The sequence below is a fragment of the Neolamprologus brichardi genome, chromosome 4 (genome assembly GCF_056152115.1).
Source record: "Neolamprologus brichardi isolate AB-2024 chromosome 4, ASM5615211v1, whole genome shotgun sequence".
NCBI classification, from domain to species: Eukaryota; Metazoa; Chordata; class Actinopteri; order Cichliformes; family Cichlidae; genus Neolamprologus; species Neolamprologus brichardi.
The window spans coordinates 20,494,518-20,514,264 of record NC_142107.1 but is presented as its reverse complement, the minus strand read 5'-3'; the positions used below and the strand labels follow the sequence as shown (position 1 = coordinate 20,514,264).

General features: G+C 39.9%; 3 protein-coding genes across 4 annotated transcripts; 2 read left to right on the top strand and 1 right to left on the bottom strand.

Annotated features, from left to right (window-relative positions):
* Positions 1–896: 896 nt before the first annotated feature.
* On the bottom strand, positions 897–7,456 carry cd2bp2 (CD2 (cytoplasmic tail) binding protein 2). Its single transcript, XM_006803032.3, has 7 exons — positions 7,376–7,456; positions 6,966–7,044; positions 5,843–5,972; positions 2,800–2,957; positions 2,033–2,600; positions 1,871–1,956; positions 897–1,426 (listed from the first exon to the last, which is right to left on the bottom strand). Exons 2-7 carry the CDS (start codon positions 7,038–7,040, stop codon positions 1,316–1,318), a joined length of 1,128 nt encoding a protein of 375 aa, XP_006803095.2. The 5' UTR covers positions 7,041–7,044; positions 7,376–7,456; the 3' UTR covers positions 897–1,315.
* A 1,072-nt stretch (positions 7,457–8,528) lies between these two features.
* On the top strand, positions 8,529–11,340 carry pheta2 (PH domain containing endocytic trafficking adaptor 2). Of its 2 annotated transcripts, XM_006803031.3 has the most exons (4): positions 8,529–8,729; positions 9,716–9,804; positions 9,902–10,202; positions 10,487–11,340. In XM_006803031.3, exons 2-4 carry the CDS (start codon positions 9,724–9,726, stop codon positions 10,888–10,890), a joined length of 786 nt encoding a protein of 261 aa, XP_006803094.1. In that variant the 5' UTR covers positions 8,529–8,729; positions 9,716–9,723; the 3' UTR covers positions 10,891–11,340. The 2 variants fall into 2 exon arrangements, with proteins under 2 accessions (XP_006803094.1, XP_035768965.1); XM_035913072.2 differs by lacking the exon at positions 8,529–8,729 and having other exon boundaries at positions 9,650–9,804.
* Positions 11,341–15,388: 4,048 nt separating this feature from the next.
* On the top strand, positions 15,389–19,670 carry mylpfa (myosin light chain, phosphorylatable, fast skeletal muscle a). Its single transcript, XM_006803030.3, has 7 exons — positions 15,389–15,546; positions 16,129–16,227; positions 17,422–17,497; positions 17,595–17,699; positions 17,877–17,955; positions 18,059–18,107; positions 18,834–19,670. Exons 1-7 carry the CDS (start codon positions 15,544–15,546, stop codon positions 18,933–18,935), a joined length of 513 nt encoding a protein of 170 aa, XP_006803093.1. The 5' UTR covers positions 15,389–15,543; the 3' UTR covers positions 18,936–19,670.
* Positions 19,671–19,747: the final 77 nt, after the last annotated feature.

The following is a 19,747-nucleotide window of genomic DNA, read 5'->3' as shown; positions in this document are numbered from 1 at the left end:
AAAATATTTGCAGATGTATTTCCTCCATGGAATTACTTGGGGACCAGCAAAACTGCCAAAAAGTTCTGCTTTGAGTCAGCAGTGGGCTGTTACTTACCCTCTTAATTTATTCATTCTGGAATAAAGAGTCGAAACATTGACTCTACATAAGTGACTTTGTGCGTGACTACATCTATGAGTACATATGTTTGTGTAGATATAGGTCGATGTATGTATATATGAATGAGCTGTATAGATACATATTAATGCATTGGTGCGATTTACATCTCGATATATGTAGGCCATAAATTTTGTTGAAAGGAGGATGAATGTTGCAGTCATTTATTTAACAATAAGAAGGGGCAGGGTTATAGCTTATACTTCTTTATACTTCCCTTTTTTAACATACATAAAAGTTGAGTCCCTTACATTCAAAGCCACGACATCGTCTGTTTAAAAGCCTGGAAACTTTCACAAATTCTGCCAAGAATAGTGGTCAAATATCAAGCCAGAATTATTCCAGTAGCTTGTTGATGGCTACCAAAAGCATCTGGTTGAGGTCCAACTTGCTAAGGAAGGTTTAGCAAAATATTAGTGGGTTGTATGTATGTTTGTCTGTATGTATACTTTTGACCTTGTGTGGATTAGACAAAATCCAAAATAAATTCAAACATGTGCACCCAGTTGTTCTTTTTCAAAGACATTAAAGATGTATGCTGTCTAATCATTCGACCTTGGAAAAAGAATAGTTCCAAGAATTAATTAAAATCCCCAAATTACCATGACATTCACACCCAAGAGTGGATGTAAACTCTTGACCACAACTTTATCCATCTGTGGAACCAGTGAGGATGCTTTCACACACTGCTTCTGCATTTTGGCTTGTTTTAAATAATGACACTCTGTAATATGTGATTTTTTTTATTATGTCCGGACAGTAAAACCTTATCATTTAAAGAGGGTGTAACTTTTTTTTTTTTTTTTTACCATGGTTATAAGTGTAAATCACTCTACAATAACTGAATAATTCAGTCTCTCAAAATGCGCTACATGTACCGTCAACTGGAAAGGTTATTTAAACTTTCAGCACATGTCAAGAAAGAAATAAAACACAGTGAGCTTAAAATTGAGTCATCTGATTCTAAGATTAACAGAAACATGTCAGATTACTTCACCACATACATCATTTATTTTAAAAAACAGTGTACAGAAAACAAAACCAGTGTTAAAATGGCAGATCTGAAACCAAAGCCCTAAAAAAAATCATGAAAAGGCTGAGAATTGATTGTAGCGGAAACATAATATTATCTTCAAAGTTTTCAATACTCGACTTAAATCATGTATAGAGTTCAAAGTCCAGTCTCTTGGAGCTGTAGAACTGCGATCCCTCCTGGTCCACCCTCCTACAGTAAACACCACTGCTGAAATAGCCTTCATCCACCCAGTCCTGGAAAGACACCAGAAACAAAGAAAAGATAAGATAGGATATTTCAAATTTCAAAGCTGAATGTCATTAGTGTTTTTAAAATTTCTTAAACCTAAAAGCTCTTAACTCTATGAGGTTCATTATTACATTGCTCTAGATCCACAACAAACACCTTTACAATTAAGATAATGTACAGTATAAGATGCAGTGTCTGCATTACTGTAGATGCTGCAACAGTCTGAGATACTTGGAGCCCCAACACGGAATGGACACTCCACCCATTCCCAGTTGGAAACCCAGGCCTCAGATTTAGAGGATGAAAAGATTTTTGGTCTAATTCTTATTCGATTACCGTTATCAATGGCCACAGAGGGAACCATTTCCCTTCTGATTATTTTAAACAGTCACCGACAAACATTTAACAGAAGCTCTGCCATTCAATTTCAAGTAGTTTTAGGAGAGTACCTGCATCTGCTGGCTTGTGAAAGGGCCGTAGACTTCTGAATTATCCTTATTTTCCCACTTGTACTCCCACATCACTTCATCGCTCACTGGATGGAAGGCAAAATGGGATTAAACCAAAAATACAGTCTTTGAAAATTAAAGCAGATAAAATAACTAAATTACCTCTATTATTGTCATCTTTGTCCTCAGCTGTTTCACCATGCTTCTCATCAAACTTGTCAGCAAACATGTCAAGCTCATCTCCTTCTTCCTCCTTCTCACCCCCCACCGCTGGCCGCTTGCTAGTCATGCTCTTTAACATGTAGGCCAGTTTTTCGTAAGTTTGCTGATAGATTTCAAACATCCCGGATCCAACCAGTCGGTCAGCTAGCGCTGTGAGCCGATCAAGCTTTTCTTTATCCCCTTTGGTCTCCTCTGTGGATTTTTCTTCTTCCCTCAGCTTTCCCTTCTTCCGTCCTCCAAGGCCTCCTAACCGACGGAGCGCTGTAGCGACTGTTTCTCCAGGCTGCAGTAGTTCGATGACAGCTTCAGTGAGCTGGTGCTGTGTGTAGGATGCCAGTGGGTCCTCTGGAGGCTCTGCCTCTTCCTCCTCCTCTTCTTCTTCTTGGTCTGCTTGCTGTTCTTCTCTCTGTTTTTCTTCCTCTGCCTCGTCCTCATCACCTGCTCTGCGTGTCCTTTTGGCTCCAAGACCTTTCTTCTTTTTTTTGAAAGGCTGCTCTCTTATTCTCACCTGAAGAAAGAAGAGACTTTTATTACTGAACACTGTTTAAAATATGAAGCACCTGTCACCAAAATGAGATTACAAACTCATGAAATACACAGACACCAACACTCAAAAGCAGATTTCGGTCTGAAAAAAGCAGACAAAAAAATAAAAACAGTGACAAAGAAAGAATTAACAGTGGTGTAATAAAAAGGAACTCAATTACCCAGTCGATGTTATCAAGCCAGTTGTCTCTAATCTGTTGCTCCTTTTTGATGAAATAGTTTCCCTCTGAGTCAAAGTGTCCTTCTTGCATCTCCTCTTCCAGGTTGAAAGGAGTAATAGAAACTCCCTCATCAAAGTCAATGGTTGCTCCCTCCTGACCTGAAAACACAGTTGGCATGGTCGTATTAACCAACTACTCACAAATGATGCTTACGGGTTTTTTCCTGGATTAAAGCGGGTCTTTGGCAAAGCAGTATGTATGTGTTACTATATTTGCATTTTGTTATTTATGACCATTTATTTCACTTGTGATTTTCCATTGGCTGTGACTAAAAACCCACTGGGGTGCTGCCAAAATTCGCTCTATGTAGGAAAACCCCTGATTGAGCCAAAACAACATCTTTCACTTGCGTAGGACAGAAATCAGAGAATTCAGCACCCCCTCTCGCTAAAATGAGTTTGATTTCTTTAAAGTGGGATTAGGTAAGGACACATAATTGAGGAAACTTTAATCTTGATCAGGACTTTGAATTCCCACAATTGAATGAGTATAATCGTGTGATATTTAGAATACATGCTCCAACAGTTAAAACCTTGACTACCTAACCACATGTGTGAATGTACCACACAAACTGAAATTACCTAGATGTAGTCTGGATGACTAAAACTGTGTTAAAAGACAGATGTACAGGGTGGGCCATTTATATGGATACATCGTAATGACATGGGAATGGTTGGTGATATTAAAGTCCTGTTTGTGGCACATTAGTATATGTGAGGGGCAAACTCCTCAAGATGGGTGGTGACCATGTGGCCATTTAGAAGTCGGCCATCTTGGATACAACTTTTGTTTTTTCAATAGGAAGAGGGCCATGTGACACATCAAACTTATTGGTAATGTCACAAGAAAAACAATGGTGTGCTTGGTTTCAACGTAACTTTATTCTTTCATGAGTTATTTACAAGTTTCTGCCCACTTATAAAATGTGTTTAATGTGCTGCCCATTGTGTTGGACTGTCAATGCAACCCTCTTCTCCCACTCTACACTGATAGCAACACCGTAGGAGAAATGCCAGCGCAGGCATCCAGTATCCATAGTTTCAGGTGCTGCACATCTCGTATCTTCACACCATAGACAATTGCCTTTAGATGACCCCAAAGATAAAACTCTAAGGGGGTCAGATCGGGAGACCTTGGGGGCCATTCAACTGGCCCACGACGACCAATCCACTTTCCAGGAAACTGTTCATCTAGGAATGCTCGGACCTGGCACCCATAATGTGGTGGTGCACCATCTTGCTGGAAAAACTCAGGAAAGGTGCCAGCTTCAGTGCATAAAGAGGGAAACACATCATCATGTAGCAATTTCAAATATCCAGTGGCCTTGAGGTTTCCACTGATGAAGAATGGACCCACTATCGTTGTACCCCATATACCACACCAAACCATCACTTTTGTTGTTCCAGCAGTCTTGGAGGGATCCATCCAATGTGGGTTAGTGTCAGACCAATAGCGGTGGTTTTGTTTGTTAACTTCACCATTCACATAAAAGTTTGCCTCATCACTGAACAAAATCTTCTGCGTGAACTGAGGGTCCTGTTCCAGTTTTTGTTTTGCCCATTCTGCAAATTCTGTGAGCCGATCTGGGTCATCCTCGATGAGATGCTGCAGTAGCTGGAGTTTGTAAGGGTGCCATTTGTAAGTAGCTAATATCCGCCGAAGGGATGTTCGACTAATGCCACTCTCCAGTGACATGCGGCGAGTGCTACGCTGTGGGCTCTTGCTGAATGAAGCTAGGACAGCTACTGATGTTTCTTCATTAGTGACAGTTTTCTTGCGTCCACATTTTGGCAAATCCTACACTGAACCAGTTTCACGAAACTTAGCAAGCAGTTTGCTAACTGTAGCATGGGAGATGGGTGGTCTCGTAGGGTGTCTTGCATTGAAATCTGCTGCAATGACCCGGTTACTACGTTCTGCAGATATCAACACAATTTCGATCCGCTCCTCACGTGTTAACCTCTTCGACATGTCAATGGCTGTGAACACAGAGAAACTTGTAAATAACTCATGAAAGAATAAAGTTACGATGAAACCAAGCACACCATTGTTTTTCTTGTGACATTACCAATAAGTTTGATGTGTCACATGGCCCTCTTCCTATTGAAAAAACAAAAGTTGTATCCAAAATGGCCGACTTCTAAATGGCCACCATGGTCACCACCCATCTTGAGGAGTTTGCCCCCTCTCATATACTAATATGCCACAAACAGGACTTTAATATCACCAACCATTCCCATGTTATTACGCTGTATCCATATAAATGGCCCACCCTGTACATGCTCCAACAGTTAAAACCTTGACTACCTAACCACATGTGTGAATGTACCACACAAACTGAAATTACCTAGATGTAGTCTGGATGACTAAAACTGTGTTAAAAGACAGATATACAACAAAAATAAACTGTTTGGCACTGTTGAAGGTGAATCGCTTGTCCCTCAGAGTGACTCATCATTTGGTGTTTCGAAATGCTTTGGGTTTAGCAACTAATGTTAACAAAGTAGAAGTTATATGCAAAGTGCTGTGTGTCTGCACTTTAAAGCAACACAACTAACTAAAAAGACAGTACGACCAACGCATGAAGGCCAAGTAAAACAAGGCAATGCTCAAGTGAATCCTCCAAAATTTGCTCAGATAACACGAGGGTGTACGATGTGTCTCTGTAACTGTTCAGCTGACAAAGACACACTGAAATCACCAGTCAACTAAAACTCATTTGGCCAAAAATTACTGTCAACTTAACAGACCTATGATATGTTATCCCCTAAAGTGGCACTACCTCTACTATACGCAAAACATTCCAGGGGGAAATAAAAGGGATCATAATATCTCATAAAATCCAAATTCTACGAAATCAAACTGTCCCTTTAAAGAAATAAAGGGACAGTTCTAAATTTGACTCAATGTGGGGGAAATAAACATGTGAAGAGTAAACAGGACCACTTAAGAGTTACAGATACAGCTTAAATAATCAACATACCCTCAACATCATCACTGTCTAAAATATTATATTTGCTGCTGTTTGTGTCCTCTCCTTCATCCTCTTCATCGCTGTCGAGGGAATGTTTACCCTTAAACCTGGAGCCTGGTCCGCTGACAGCTTCACAACTCTATTTCAAGAGTAGAAGAAAAATAAAAATAACACAAATATTTCACCAAGTGAATTGAAATGACATTAAAAAAAAAGATGTATTGACTACTCCTATTTCATCAATTAGTTCTTGAAAAATAAACAAAACAGACACACACACAGATTAGTGTGCTTTTAATGGTTTCGTCCAAAGAAAAAATAATAATAAAAAGGCTCTAACATTTTATTAAAAGTGCAAAAGCACACGAAAAATGGTCTCAGTTAATGCTGCTTCTGCTGTGGTCAAATTTAATTCTTCGGCCAACAAGTATAGTCTTTACTAGAGTAAAGGTTATTTGCTTATACAATGCATCTGTGTTTTTAGAATGACTATGAACTACAAATGACTGAGGTTTTTAATGTCATCAATTATATTTGCTGTACAATAAATCCATCCTGGGAAAGAACAGCTCAAAAAAAGTAGTTAAAAGCCCAAATTTAGCATGACATTCACGCCCTGACTGTATGTAAACATCTGCAGATTTGCATTTGCTTTGAGCATCTCTGGTACAGATGCTTATGTGGCGTTAAGCTGTCTCTTTAGAACATGTTGCTAACTAGTTTGTTACATCAAAAGCTGAAACACTGCTAAACAATGACCACACATTTGCGTTTTTCAATACACTAAATACATAATAGATGAATACAGGCCAATATGTTGACATCAGATTGTTTCACTCTACGAACGTTTGTGTTTGTGTTAGCATCAGCTAACTTTCTATTATTATTGACTATATACACAACTGTATGCAGGAGGACACTGACAAATACTTCAGAGCTAAATTTTGGTAACTGACTTATACTTGCGCATTATTGTGCCATTTTAACATTGGAGATATCGAAAGTACGTGTGTGATGCTTGGCTGTAAACAACTAGTAAGAATCTAATTGCACTACAAAATAATTATTGCTAACCTCTGCCACCACAGCAGTCTATACTTTTTAAATAACCGTGTAAAGAAGACCGCATTACCTTTTTATTCGGGACATCGTCTTCGAGGTCAAACTCTCCGTTGCCATCCTCAAATGTTACTTTTCTTTTCGACATGGTGCTACAGGAGGAAAAACAGTGACTCTTTTATTCCCGTGAAGTGGAGGTGAAGGTGAGCTGTGATGTTACTTGAGCAGTTTTATTAAACTTTCAAGGCGCGTAGCCCTGTAACGTTGTAATAATTAGCCCTGAACATGCAACTCAGGTTAGCTCTGTGGCTAACATGTTAGCCAAAAACATGAGCTACAAACCACATGCAAATACTACATCTCAAAACGCCTTTTTAGAGGTGAAATAACATTTACTGAGTATAATGTTTGCACGCTATAGGTGAAATATGAAAAGGAATCTATTAAAATAACGTTTTGCTGTAAAATGATGTAAAAACTTGCCGAAAATTATTCAAACGACGTTCGTTTTCGACTCAGTTTCTTCTTTTCATGTTTTCACGTTGTCGTTAACAAACAGCGATACGGCCCACTACCGCCACCAGCTGACGAGGAGTATGAATTGGCTTGTATTGTCTTGATGCATGCTCAATCATCCAGGTAAGTAAAAATCCCAAAAGTTGATTCTGTTCACTTAATCACTGAATCATCCACTGAAAAACGCTAGATGAACAGAATCAACTTTTGGGGAGTGTATATTTCAGAAATACGTGTATTACAGACGTATATAGTGAGTTGTGTGTGAGGCTGGACAATTAGAAAGGAGAAAAGAACTTGTAACGATTGGTTAGGCAGAAAGGTCGAGCTGGATGGGATTTAGTTGTTAAAGATAGAGATAGAAAAGTACTAATGAGTAAAGAGAAAGTTCTTAGACCGAGAGGTGGCGATGAAGGAAGAAAATGCGTGAGATAGGAGAATAGTTAGTGAAAGTCAGTAGAAGCAAGACAGAATACATGTGTGTGAATCAGAGGCGGGTGTAACAGTGAAGCTGCAAATGCTAGAGGTAGTGAAAGTGGATGGGTTCAGTGGTGGTAGTGAGAGATGTGGCACTGACAAAAATACAGGAGGCAGCGATGAATATCCAAAGTATATAAGACATCCAAGGCCTTATATACCAAGAAAGGGCTCCTCAGTGTATAAGGCCTTTGATGTCTTTACACGTTGGCGCCTTTTAGATTCTAAATTCTCTGAGGGCCATAAGGATAAAAAGGATAAGTGGATGTCAAAAATAGACACAAGCAAAGAAATGATGAGCCACATTTTCAGGAGGCCATTTAATGTTTTTCTGCTTTTAGATATATGGATAAATATATACTTTTTCTGAAGAAACCTCAAGAATCAAGGGACATTTGCCTCACATACAATGAGAGACTTGATCTAAACTTAACTGATATTAAGTTTAGATCAAGTGACAGAAAATGCAGAAGTGAGAGGGCTGAGCATCTCACTTCCAGGTAGCACTTCTTGTCAGTAAGGTTGGTTTCAACTGCCGGTGTATGACCCATCAGCTCAAAGCAGACTCAAGCGCAGAGGCGAGAGAATATAATGTTACCAGGGTTTTGTTACCAGGAAGTGGGTCGAGTTATTTATATTTCAACGCTCGTCCTCTTGTTCATGAGGGAGAACCGGTGGTAGTAACCTGAAACTATACATTCAAACATTGTCTGGATCTGGAGGAGAACAATCGGCTTCACGAGCAGGAATGACAAGAATCAAAGAAAATATGTGCGAATGTAATTAAGGTAAAGTCCACGCGAGAGGGCAAACTGACCCTGCGAGCGATTTATCATTGGCAGGGGTGAGTCTGAGTCACCGTTTTCTATTATGTCACTGTTGTTTATAGTTACTAGACGAAAGTGTCGGATTTTGGTAGATACAATTTAGCTGCACAGCTATACACCTGTTTTCATTGTGACTGTAACTTACTTATAGAAAAAGCTCGTAATGGTTGAAATAGCAGTATGAACACAGCAGTACAGCAGTAATAAATTTACTGTGTTGGATCTAGATTTTACTGCAAGTATTGCAGTTTTTCGGTTCCTCCGTGACATGACATGGCGAGATTATTTAGCGTGGCTTAAATGGCTTAAAATTCATTCAAATCACATTTAAAAGACATTAAAATCAAAAGCAAAAAGTTAAAGGTACACAAACCAATTAAAGTTAAATAATCTGTACACTTTTAATATTAGCAGACTGTTTCACTAGAAACAGAAGATAAAATCTGCCTTGCTTGGTTTCACTGTAATAAGGAACACAGAGTAAGCTTGACTCTGACGACCTGAAATATCATTGCTTAATTTTTTAAAATTATTTATTTAGTTTTGAATCTGTTTTTTGAGTTTTTTCTATTGTTTCAAAATGTTTCATTTTGTGTTGCTACATCCACAACACTTTGTGGGTGCGGTCGACTCACAGTCATGTAGAAAAATCAAAGCCTTGTGTAAAATCAGGCAGGTCGTGTTAATAAATGTAACTAACCTGACACTGACTAAAACTGATGTTAGTTTTATTAGTACACATACTTTTCATAATTTTCATCAAGTATTTTTTCATTTTTATTTTCATTTACATTTGTTTTCTTGAACACCTGCCTTTACTTTTTAACTTTCATGGATGTTTTGCATCATACCAACAAATCCATTTACAAATCCATTTTGCTTTGACACACATAAAACAAATACAGTAATTTAAGGGCCATGCATATTTTGCTGTGTCACTCACATCTAGTGCAGATTTTGGTATAAATATCATCCGAATGCATCAGCGCTTTCTCTTTTCCAGGTGTTGTGATGAAGCTTCATGAGAAGATTTTAACCCATTACCTCTCGTGCACATCTCCAGTGGATAAAGAGGGATATCTCAACAAAAAGGTTTGAGATGATATACATCATAAACAATGTGAAATCACTTTTCATGTGCAAATACAATCTTTTTGTTTGACTTCATTTATCTTAAATGTCCCTGCAGAAAAAACGAAATGACACCTACCACCGGCGGTGGTTTGTCCTGAAGGCAAACTTGCTTTTTTACCAGGAGCGCCCAGCTGACAGACACCTGCTGGGCGTCATTGTGCTGGAAGGGTGTGCTGTTCAGCACTCGGAGACCGATGGACATTTCACCTTCTCCCTGGTGTTTGGGCCTGGACTCAAAACCTACAGATTTGCAGCAATAGATCGCCAGGGTCAAGAGAGCTGGGTGAAAGCTCTCCACTCAGCCAGCCACTGTTATCTCTCCATGGTGGTGAAAGACCTAGCGAGACAGTACGAAGGTGTGTTTGGAGTACTGCCTATACATTCAAATTCTCATGTGTTTTTTGCTTTCAATCAGCCATTTTTATATGGTTTTAATCTATGGTTTGCCCAGCACTTAAACAACTCACTGAGCTTTTAAAAAAGTATAAAAATAGAATAGTCTGGTTTGATTACAGCAAGTTATTTCCCCTAGTCCTGAAATATCACAGCATAACCTGAATGTAAAATTTAACTGTTGAAATTTTTACACTTTATATATACAAGCAGGGTTCTCGGTTCATATTTTGGTTTCTATTCACAGAAGCTAAGCAGCAGCAAAGCCTGGGTGAGTCCCACCCCACTGTCAGTGCCCTCAAGCTGCCCACAAACAGCTTCTTATTCACCACAACGCAGCAAACAGCAGTAGTCAGAGAGGGGAGGAGCTTCAGTGCCAGCACCCTTTTACAAGCACCTTCCATACCAGCTAAAGCAGTGGCAAAAAAATCCCCTAAACTTTGGACCAGGAGACATGCTTGTGTCACACCTCTTAATGGACCAGCACCTTTGTATGGGGAGTGGCCTTTGGTGGGATTTGACCTGTTCGAGGATTTTAGCAAACTCCATGATTATTATGGCCAGGAAGTGAAGAAAGTGCGAGAGGACTGGCTGAAAAGTCGTCAAAAAGAAGAGGACCACACTGATCAAGATCTTATTGACCTGGGGTGAAAGACAAAAGAGTTTAGTGTTTCCTTAGGAGGAACTGAGATGGGGTGAGTCATGTGTGTCAAAGAGGAAGCGAGCCTGTTTTAGTATTTTGACATTTTTGGCAGACACCTGACATCTGTCTGATCAACGTCGGTCACTTTTAGATTAGCTTTAAACTCTTTACAGAAAGTTCAGATTTTCTAGATTCTGTGAAGAAAACACACTGGAATGTAAAGCAGGGTAGATGCTGTTCAAAGGGGCCTTTTATTTTTATATTTTATGGCAATATTTTACACCTGTGATTTTCTTGCTGTGGGACGCCCACCATGATGCAGTGTTAAATAAAAAAGTATTATATGAAATTCACGGTATGATCAAATAAAACTTGTCTATTGTTTTTTTATGACTTGTAATTGGTTCGTTGGCATGTTGACACACAACTTTGATGCACAAAATACAAATAAAAACATAACTCAAAAGAGCCCCTTCTTAAATCTACGCCTGCGATTAACAGTGGTGGTAAGAAAGTCCATGTCCTGAAGGTAGATGAGCTTAAATACCATCCAAAGCAAAAGAAAGGAGAGAGTGCAAGCATGAGTGTCACCGGTGATTTGTGACAGAAGGATGGCAGCGAGAGTGAAAGGGAAGGTTTAGAAGATGGTAGCGAGACCTGCTATCATGTATGGTTTGGAGATGGTTGCACTGACAAAAATACAAGAGGTGACAGAGTTGAGGATGTTAAGCTTTTCATTTGCAGGTTGGAAATCAGTACATCAGAGGGACAGATCAGAGAGTCAGAGCGGCAAGGCTGAGGTGGTTTGGGCATGTGAGGAGCAGGGATTGTGGATATACTGGACAAAGGGTGGAGGAAAGAGGAAAACCACAGAGAAGATTCATGGATGTAGTGAAGGAGGGTTGCTGTGACAGAGGAGGTAGATGAGCCGCTGTGGTGATTTCTAAAAGGAGCAGCCGAAAGAAGACGAAGCAGTGACTTGTATGACTGAGAACCTGCACAGAGAAGAAGAAGCAGTGAAGGAATATGAACAGTAGAGGGAGCTGCAGGCACAGTGTGTGACTGATTTATAGATGCATGCAAGAGACACAAAGAATGCAGCTGGTGTTACATTTAAGAAAATTAAGTGGCTTTAGTTAAGTTAGTTGCTGCTTACTTTTATCAGCAGCATCCACAATTCAGCTGTCCTGCAACTTGAAAAACAACAACAGACACCTGAAGTGCTTTTGAAATTCACTGAATGGCGACTGATGTAACACAATCACAGATGGACTCAAATAACCAAACAGTAAATTCAGACTGGACGGTGATCAAACACACAGTATGACATTACAAACTCTCATGTCTCCCGTGTCACTCCAATTTGCTAAGGCCGTCTTCCCCATAGGTCAAGCAGGGAGCTTCTCCACATTCCAGACCTACAGACACACATACCAATCATCCAGAAATGATAGATGGCTTCTCGAGAGCGTGGTGAGATGTGTTACATTACAGCACAGGCGCCTGCAATGTACACACACATCTGTATGAAAGCATTCCATCGCCACAGCGGCGAGTAAACACATTGTGCAGACGGTGAAGTCAGTAAACTGCAGCAGCTGACATCTATGAAAAGTTTGAGATGTTACGGCTCGTTTGCATATTTCTTAAGAAGTGCTTGACACTCGTGTCCAACTAGAAGGGCCAGATTGAAGAAAACCACTTTGATTTATTAGGTTTTTTACTGAAGACCGATTTTAAAATCATTACTTTTCCCTTTCAAAAAGACAAATCTAAGAGGAAGCCATTGAGTTGTTGTTATTATTTTCAGTCACAATCACATAAAGAACACGAATAAAAACCCAAACGCGCACAGTGTTAAAACAACAGGCTAAACGATGTTTAAAGCATATACAGTGGTCACCATATGCTGATATTAGAAGCAATGCAATCTGTTGTGATACTTTAAAATGTTCCACTGAAGTACTGCGATTTATTATTTTCTCTAAGTTGCAAGATCTAACTTGTTTAAGTAAATCCTAAAGTGTAAAAGCACTGAATGATTATCGTGGGAGCAGATTATTGAGCCGCTTTTAAAGCTAAAATACAGAGTTTCAGTGTAGTTTAATATGGCGCTGCACGTGTTGGCACTGTCACCTCACAGTAAAAACGTTCCTGGTTTGAATCTTTGTTTCTGCGTGGAGTTGCCTGCTTCAGTTTCCTCCCACAGTGCATTGCATCTCGTGTATGAGCGATAAATGAAGTGTACAGAAAAAAAAATATACAGGCAAATCTTATCTTATCCACTTCTTCCTCTTAAAAGTAAAAACTGACACCATGTGGTTTGATACATATAACTCCTGCAATGACATGTTGTTGATGGTCTAGTGAAACAGAGGTCAAAGGTCAACAAGAATACAAAGTAAGTACTGAGACTCAGACCCTGGAATTCCTGCACGTCCAGTGAAAACAAACACCAGCCTAATTCAGATTACTGAGGGACTGGAAACCAGTGAAAAGCAGAGATGTGACTCATCGGTGGCTGGTGGGGAGATAAGTGGAAACACAAACAGTCTCAACCACAGAACAAAAATAAATGTGCCTGATTAATGAAATGAAAACAGATTATCTCTGGAGTAGATTTGGATATAAAACCTGAAAGAGCAAATGAAGGAAAGCAGACAGACTGTTAGGTTTATTTAGCTATTTTGGTCGCACTCAGCTGTCCCTTTTATGCTCTTCTGGGAATGTCTGCTGTCATCACCCGGCCAAGTAATCCCTTTATATTTAAGGGGGTGGGAGCCTGAGGGGTAGACTGCGTGAGAGGGGGCCAAACAGGTGGGAAAGTGTTCATGACTGTAACCAATCAGAAAACACACACCTCTGTTGTGATGAGAAGGCAGAGATTAATGGTGCTTTCACTTGTCTGGCATGTTGTCGTACATTTAAGGCTCGCAACACCCCTTCGGAAACAACAAACACACAAAAAATGAGAAAAAACTGAATTACACAAAAGAGCCATTCTGCCTGTAAAACGTAGTATTGTAGTTTTCAGGCCTCAAAATTAATCTTATAGATGAAGCGACTATCTGCTTCTACAATCACAATTGTATTTAACTAAGGGACATCATATAAATGTACATGTTTACAAATTAAATTACTGGTGTGCAAACCTTTTGGCTTATGACTATGATGTCTTTGGTTAGTCCAATAAAAAACTAAGTTAAATATTGAAAGTTAAGTAAAGTTGCATGAGTATTAAGAATCTAATTAAGCCACACATTATGTAATATCTGATTTTTCTCTAGGATTAAACTTTTATTAATAATTTAATTTTAATTTTCTTAAAATTACTTTCAGAATGCAGGAAGTATTTGTACATTGCTCTTTTGCTACTACATAAATGTTTTAAGCATTTCATGTATCACCCCCGTGACCTACAATAGCAGAAATTGTTTAATTGTTTATTTATTTCAATTACATTATTAATTATTATAAACATAACAATTATGTTTTTATTATTTTTCATTTGTTCATGTTTCATTGTTGTGACACTAATCTGCATCCCTAACATGTTTCCATTGTTTGCACTAACATTTTAATTATTAAACAATAAGACTGTTGGATAAATAATCTGTTTAAGCTCTCTTTGTTTACACCTTATCCTTATTAATTTAATTCAGTTTTGGCAATGTCCCCTTTCACCACGATGGAATAGGTTTGAAAAGACTGAAAAAGAAAGGGGAAATAAATACATAAAGCTCTTTTCATAAAACAGACCAGTTTGCATTTGCATTAATGCATCCAGAAAGGACGGGGGTAAAATACAAATAGAAATTCTATATAACTAAGTCTGTAAGCATGAATATCCTCAGACACGCTCCCTTTTCTACAGCACGATTCTAAAGTATTTCAGTGTAAGGATTAAGTAAAAAAAATATTGCTTATATATCTTGCTGTTGCTCGTTTTATTAATAGCTGCATGTTTTTATGTAGTACTACGTATTTGATCCCGCTAAGCAGCTCCTGTCATCATAACTTTCATGGGAAAATCCCAGATTTGACATCAGCATCGTCACTTTGTCACGGCTTAAAAAAAGAAAGCAGCGCTGTGCACATTCAGGGTAAGAGCTGCATCAGTTGCTGAGCATATAGAATGCCTGTCAAACTGTAATATCGCAAATGGACATCACAAACCAAAAATAAAGTCAGAGTGGCCTCTGTGCCTTTCTGCAGGCGGATGGAGGTGGACAGAAGGAGGGGAGGAGAGGCAGTGTCCAGTCGTCCAACAAGTATATATGTCCTGAATGTCCTTATTAGTCCACGTGGGACTGCAAACCTGCAACATGGTCCCTCAGCTATCAAGTTTACTTAATTCCAAGACTCCCGGGTCTATTTTTGATCTCCTGTAAGGTGATACGCTGCCCCGCCATTCTGTCTCCTTCACTTTTGCCATCACTTCATCCTTGACCATCCTCTCGCTCTCTCTCTCTCTCGCTCTATTTCACATACACACACACACCCTCTCGCTCTCTCTCTTTTTATTCCCATCCAAACTTGAGGCTGCGGCTAAAGTTAGATTGGCTGGCGGATGAGTATATAAGCCCCCGGGAATAAACGTACAACGCGGCTTCACACACAGTGTCTTCCCTTTCTTGATCACCCAAACCTCAGCTGTCAAGATGGTGAGTACCAGGCTTCCCACATCTCTGCACAGTGATGGTGGAAATATCTACAGGAGAGTTTGAACCAACCCCATGGATTACATTTTTTTTTTGGTCTAATTTTGAAATAGAAATTCCAGAATAGAAGTGTGGATTTTGGAGAACTGGATTTTTGATGATGCAGCTGTAAAGAGGCTTGGATTCTAATGAATTGTTGCTATTAGTTGATACAAGTTTTTAGATACATTGCGAGCCAAATTGATTAGTTCGGTAAAGCTAAATTGAGGAAAAATATCAAGTTTATAAAATTTCACACAAGCATAACTTTTTTTTTAACAAGCCTGAGTGATGACCTGAACTTGAACCTGAAGTGTAATCTGGATGAGCATTGATTTCCAATCAGACAAGTTTAGAGATGCTATGCAAAATTGATTATTTTTATGATTTTAGTATAATTTATAAAGCTTATATAGCTTAGAAAGGTTAATATTATTAAACATCCTATTGAGATAGATTGATAAAAGTAAGGGTTACCAAATCTTGTTCCGCACTCATCAGCATCCCAGATTCATTGAAGTTGATGTGCTTGTCTCTGTCCTCCAGGCACCAAAGAAGGCCAAGAGGAGGCAGGCAGCAGGAGACAGCGGCTCCTCCAATGTGTTCTCCATGTTTGAGCAGAGCCAGATTCAGGAGTACAAAGAGGTGAGGTCGTCTTCCTCCCTACTCCATAAGCATCCCTGATGGCTGAACGCCCTGGAAGCGTTTGACAGTTTCCGATTAGTTGTCAAAGATATTTAAATAGCCTCAGAATCTGAATCTGTGCAGAATTTGAGTTTGGTTTAGCAACTCTAAGGATCTGTTTTCACAGCAGTTGCTATTTTGCATGCTTCCACTTCTCCCCTGACAGTTTAATAATCATAGGAATGTCGTTAGGAGCAGCGCTGAAATTTCGACACCATCTGAACCTCGGACTCCCCCCCCCCCCCTCCTAGCTACTGTCAGCTGTCACAGCTGGGTAAAGTCTGGGATGCCAAGGAGAATAAACTAACCCCTGTTATGATGCAGAAAAGAAAAACAAAGGGGTTAGACTCACTTTTGGGTATGACATATTTTTAAAGGTTTATTTTTCAGATGTCACTGAACATTTGATAAGATTAGAAAGAAAAGACAAAGAGCAAAAGGAAAAAGTGTAAAAAATAAAGATTAAAGGTTGTGTGTCAGAGATCATTAAGGTCAGGGAGACTTGATTTGAGAAGAGCACGCCGACACGACTCTGGAAAACGATGGTGTACGGGTTTTCAGTGTGTTGCCAAGTGATGCGAGCTCCAAATAGAACATATTTATCCCCTGATAAGTGATACAGGCTTCTTAAGTGCCACACAGGGAACACATGTAATAATGATTAGGATGATCTTAGCACATTGCATGGATGGAAAGCTAGCAGGCAGCAGGATGTATTTGTAACTATCAGTACAAATGTGTGTGAGATTGAGAGAGTAAGGAAAAGGAGAGCAAGGGGAGAAGGTGGAAAGAAAGGTCAGTGAGTGAAGTTCAAGTTCAAGTCCAGGGGGTTATCTTAAGTTTCATGGTTGTAAGATGCAGAGCAGATCAGACAGCTGTACTCTAATGATACTTTCCCAAATTAACATGTAAGAAAAGACTGGGGTTGGGGGATTAAACACCCCCTCCTGCCACCAAAAGCCCACTAAGGCTCTTTCTTACACAGTATCGTCTATCGTCATTTGTGTGTCAAAGATTCTTACCAGCTGCCACTTTATTGAACAAACTATTGAGGAGTTCGTAAATGCCTAAAGAGGTCTGATCCCGCCCAACCACACAGACCGCATCAGCCCCAAGTGTTTCCTTCCAATACTAAACCCAAGCGTTTCTTTCCAGGCTTTCACAATCATTGACCAGAACAGAGATGGTATCATCAGCAAAGATGACCTGAGGGACGTGCTGGCCTCAATGGGTGAGTCCAAATGGAAGCAATTCACGCCCCAGTAAGCATGTGCGAATTCACTTCACGCTCTCTCTCTCGTCTTGATTTTAATTTCCGTGCTCTTCAGGCCAGCTGAACGTGAAGAATGAGGAGCTGGAGGCCATGATCAAAGAGGCCAGCGGCCCAATCAACTTCACCGTCTTCCTCACCATGTTCGGAGAGAAGCTGAAGGGTGGGAATCCCATTTTCACCAAATGACTTATATTACACTGGCGCTAAAGTTCCCTGATTTCCTTTTAAGTGCTTTCAGATAAAGGGGTGCCAACACATGATGCACAGTTATGTGCTAATGCTAATGCTTGCATATTTTCCCGCTAACACTGTGTACCCGACCCCCTGTCCTCACCAGGTGCTGATCCCGAAGACGTTATTCTTAGCGCCTTTAAAGTCCTGGACCCCGAGGGTACTGGAAGCATCAAGAAGGAATTGTGAGGACTTTTAAAACAATCTCTTTTATCCTCTATGTTGGTCCAAGTGGAAAGAATTCAGATTTTAAACCATTAAAATCTTTTTTTTTTTAACCTATTCCAGCCTTGAGGAGCTCTTGACCACTCAGTGCGACAGGTTCACCAAGGAGGAGGTAAAATCAGTAATTCCACATTTTGGCACAGTGGCCCTTACTGTACACTGTTACTCAAAGCTCTGTTACTAAAAGGGCGATCGTGGCTCAAGAGTTGGGAGTTCGCCTTGTAATCGGAAGGTTGCCGGTTCGAGCCCCGGCTTGGACAGTCTCGGTCGTTGTGTCCTTGGGCAACACACTTCACCTGTTGCCTACTGGTGGTGGTCAGAGGGCCCGGTGGCGCCAGTGTCCGGCAGCCTCGCTTCTGTCAGTGCGCCCCAGGGTGGCTGTGGCTACAATGTAGCTTGCCATCACCAGTGTGTGAATGTGTGTGTGAATGGGTGGATGACTGGATATGTAAAGCGCTTTGGGGTCTATATATAAATACAGGCCATTTACCATACTCAGCCTATCTTTAAGAAATAAAATTAATTAACATTAAATAATTATTTAATAATTTAACAGAAGTTAAAAAGTTCTATTTTTTATCTAGATTGGGATGTGGTAGCGCCCTTATTTCTTTGGATATTTGGGATGGGTCTTCCCTTTACTGACAAAAATGTACACCCAAGTCTATTTATAGACTATTTTTGTAGTCTTTAAAACAAATCCTTTCTGTTCCTTTAAACATATAATTTATTATTATTCTTCAGTGTTAGATTATTTTACTGACGGACCAAATATTTAATTATGGACCATGCTACTTTCTCAATGTGGTGAATTTCCAACTTTGCTTTTCTCCCTCAGATTAAGAACATGTGGGCCGCCTTCCCCCCTGATGTTGCTGGCAACGTAGACTACAAGAACATCTGCTACGTCATCACACACGGAGAGGAGAAGGAGGAGTAAAGAAAAAGCTAGAAGACAAGAAAGACAACAATCCCTTTGCTATTCTGCCTTCCCTGTCCTTTTCTTTCCTCCTTTCTTCCCACTCACCTTCCGTGTAAGCCCAGGTGCTCAGCCGCTCATGTTTAAACCAAAGACTTGTCACACTGACACATGAGATGACTGACGCCCGAGGGATGTCTATGTTTGCTTATGGGGAATAAGGATGATTATTACTAATAAAAATTATCCTGTAACATCATTTCCAACTTTTCTTTCCGTGCAAACAGCTTCTGTCGCCTCACCTCTTCGTCTCTGTGTGGCCGGTCACTCTAGCCTCAAAGGTGCTTTAGTGTGAATGAATCGCGTCCCCTCTGCTTCCCTCGGTATCTGAGAGGAACACATTATTTGGAGGGACACACCAAGCATGAGGACTTCATTCCAAATTTTGAAGATGTCCTTCTGAGTAGAGGAGGTGGGGACAGAGAATTTGCAGGTTAGATTAGAAAAAAGTTACCTCATTAAAGTGATGGAAACTTTATTTATTTGAAAAGTTAAAAAAAATAAATAAATAAAGAAAAGGTTGAAGGAGAGGAGAGAAAGGGCCGAAAGAAAACATTCAATTCTTCGATTCCTTTCCCTCCCCTCCTTCTAGCAACTAACAAATCACCTTTTTTTTCCATAAGCTGACTTGAATCCAGTGACTGGACTCTTCCTCACCTTTCCTGTAACGAATAAAAGGGAAAAAACTGAATAAAATCTCTTTTCTTTTGTACAATAGTGTGTCTGTTCAGTGGCTCTCTGGGGCAGGGTTTGAGCAGCAAAAATCACCCATC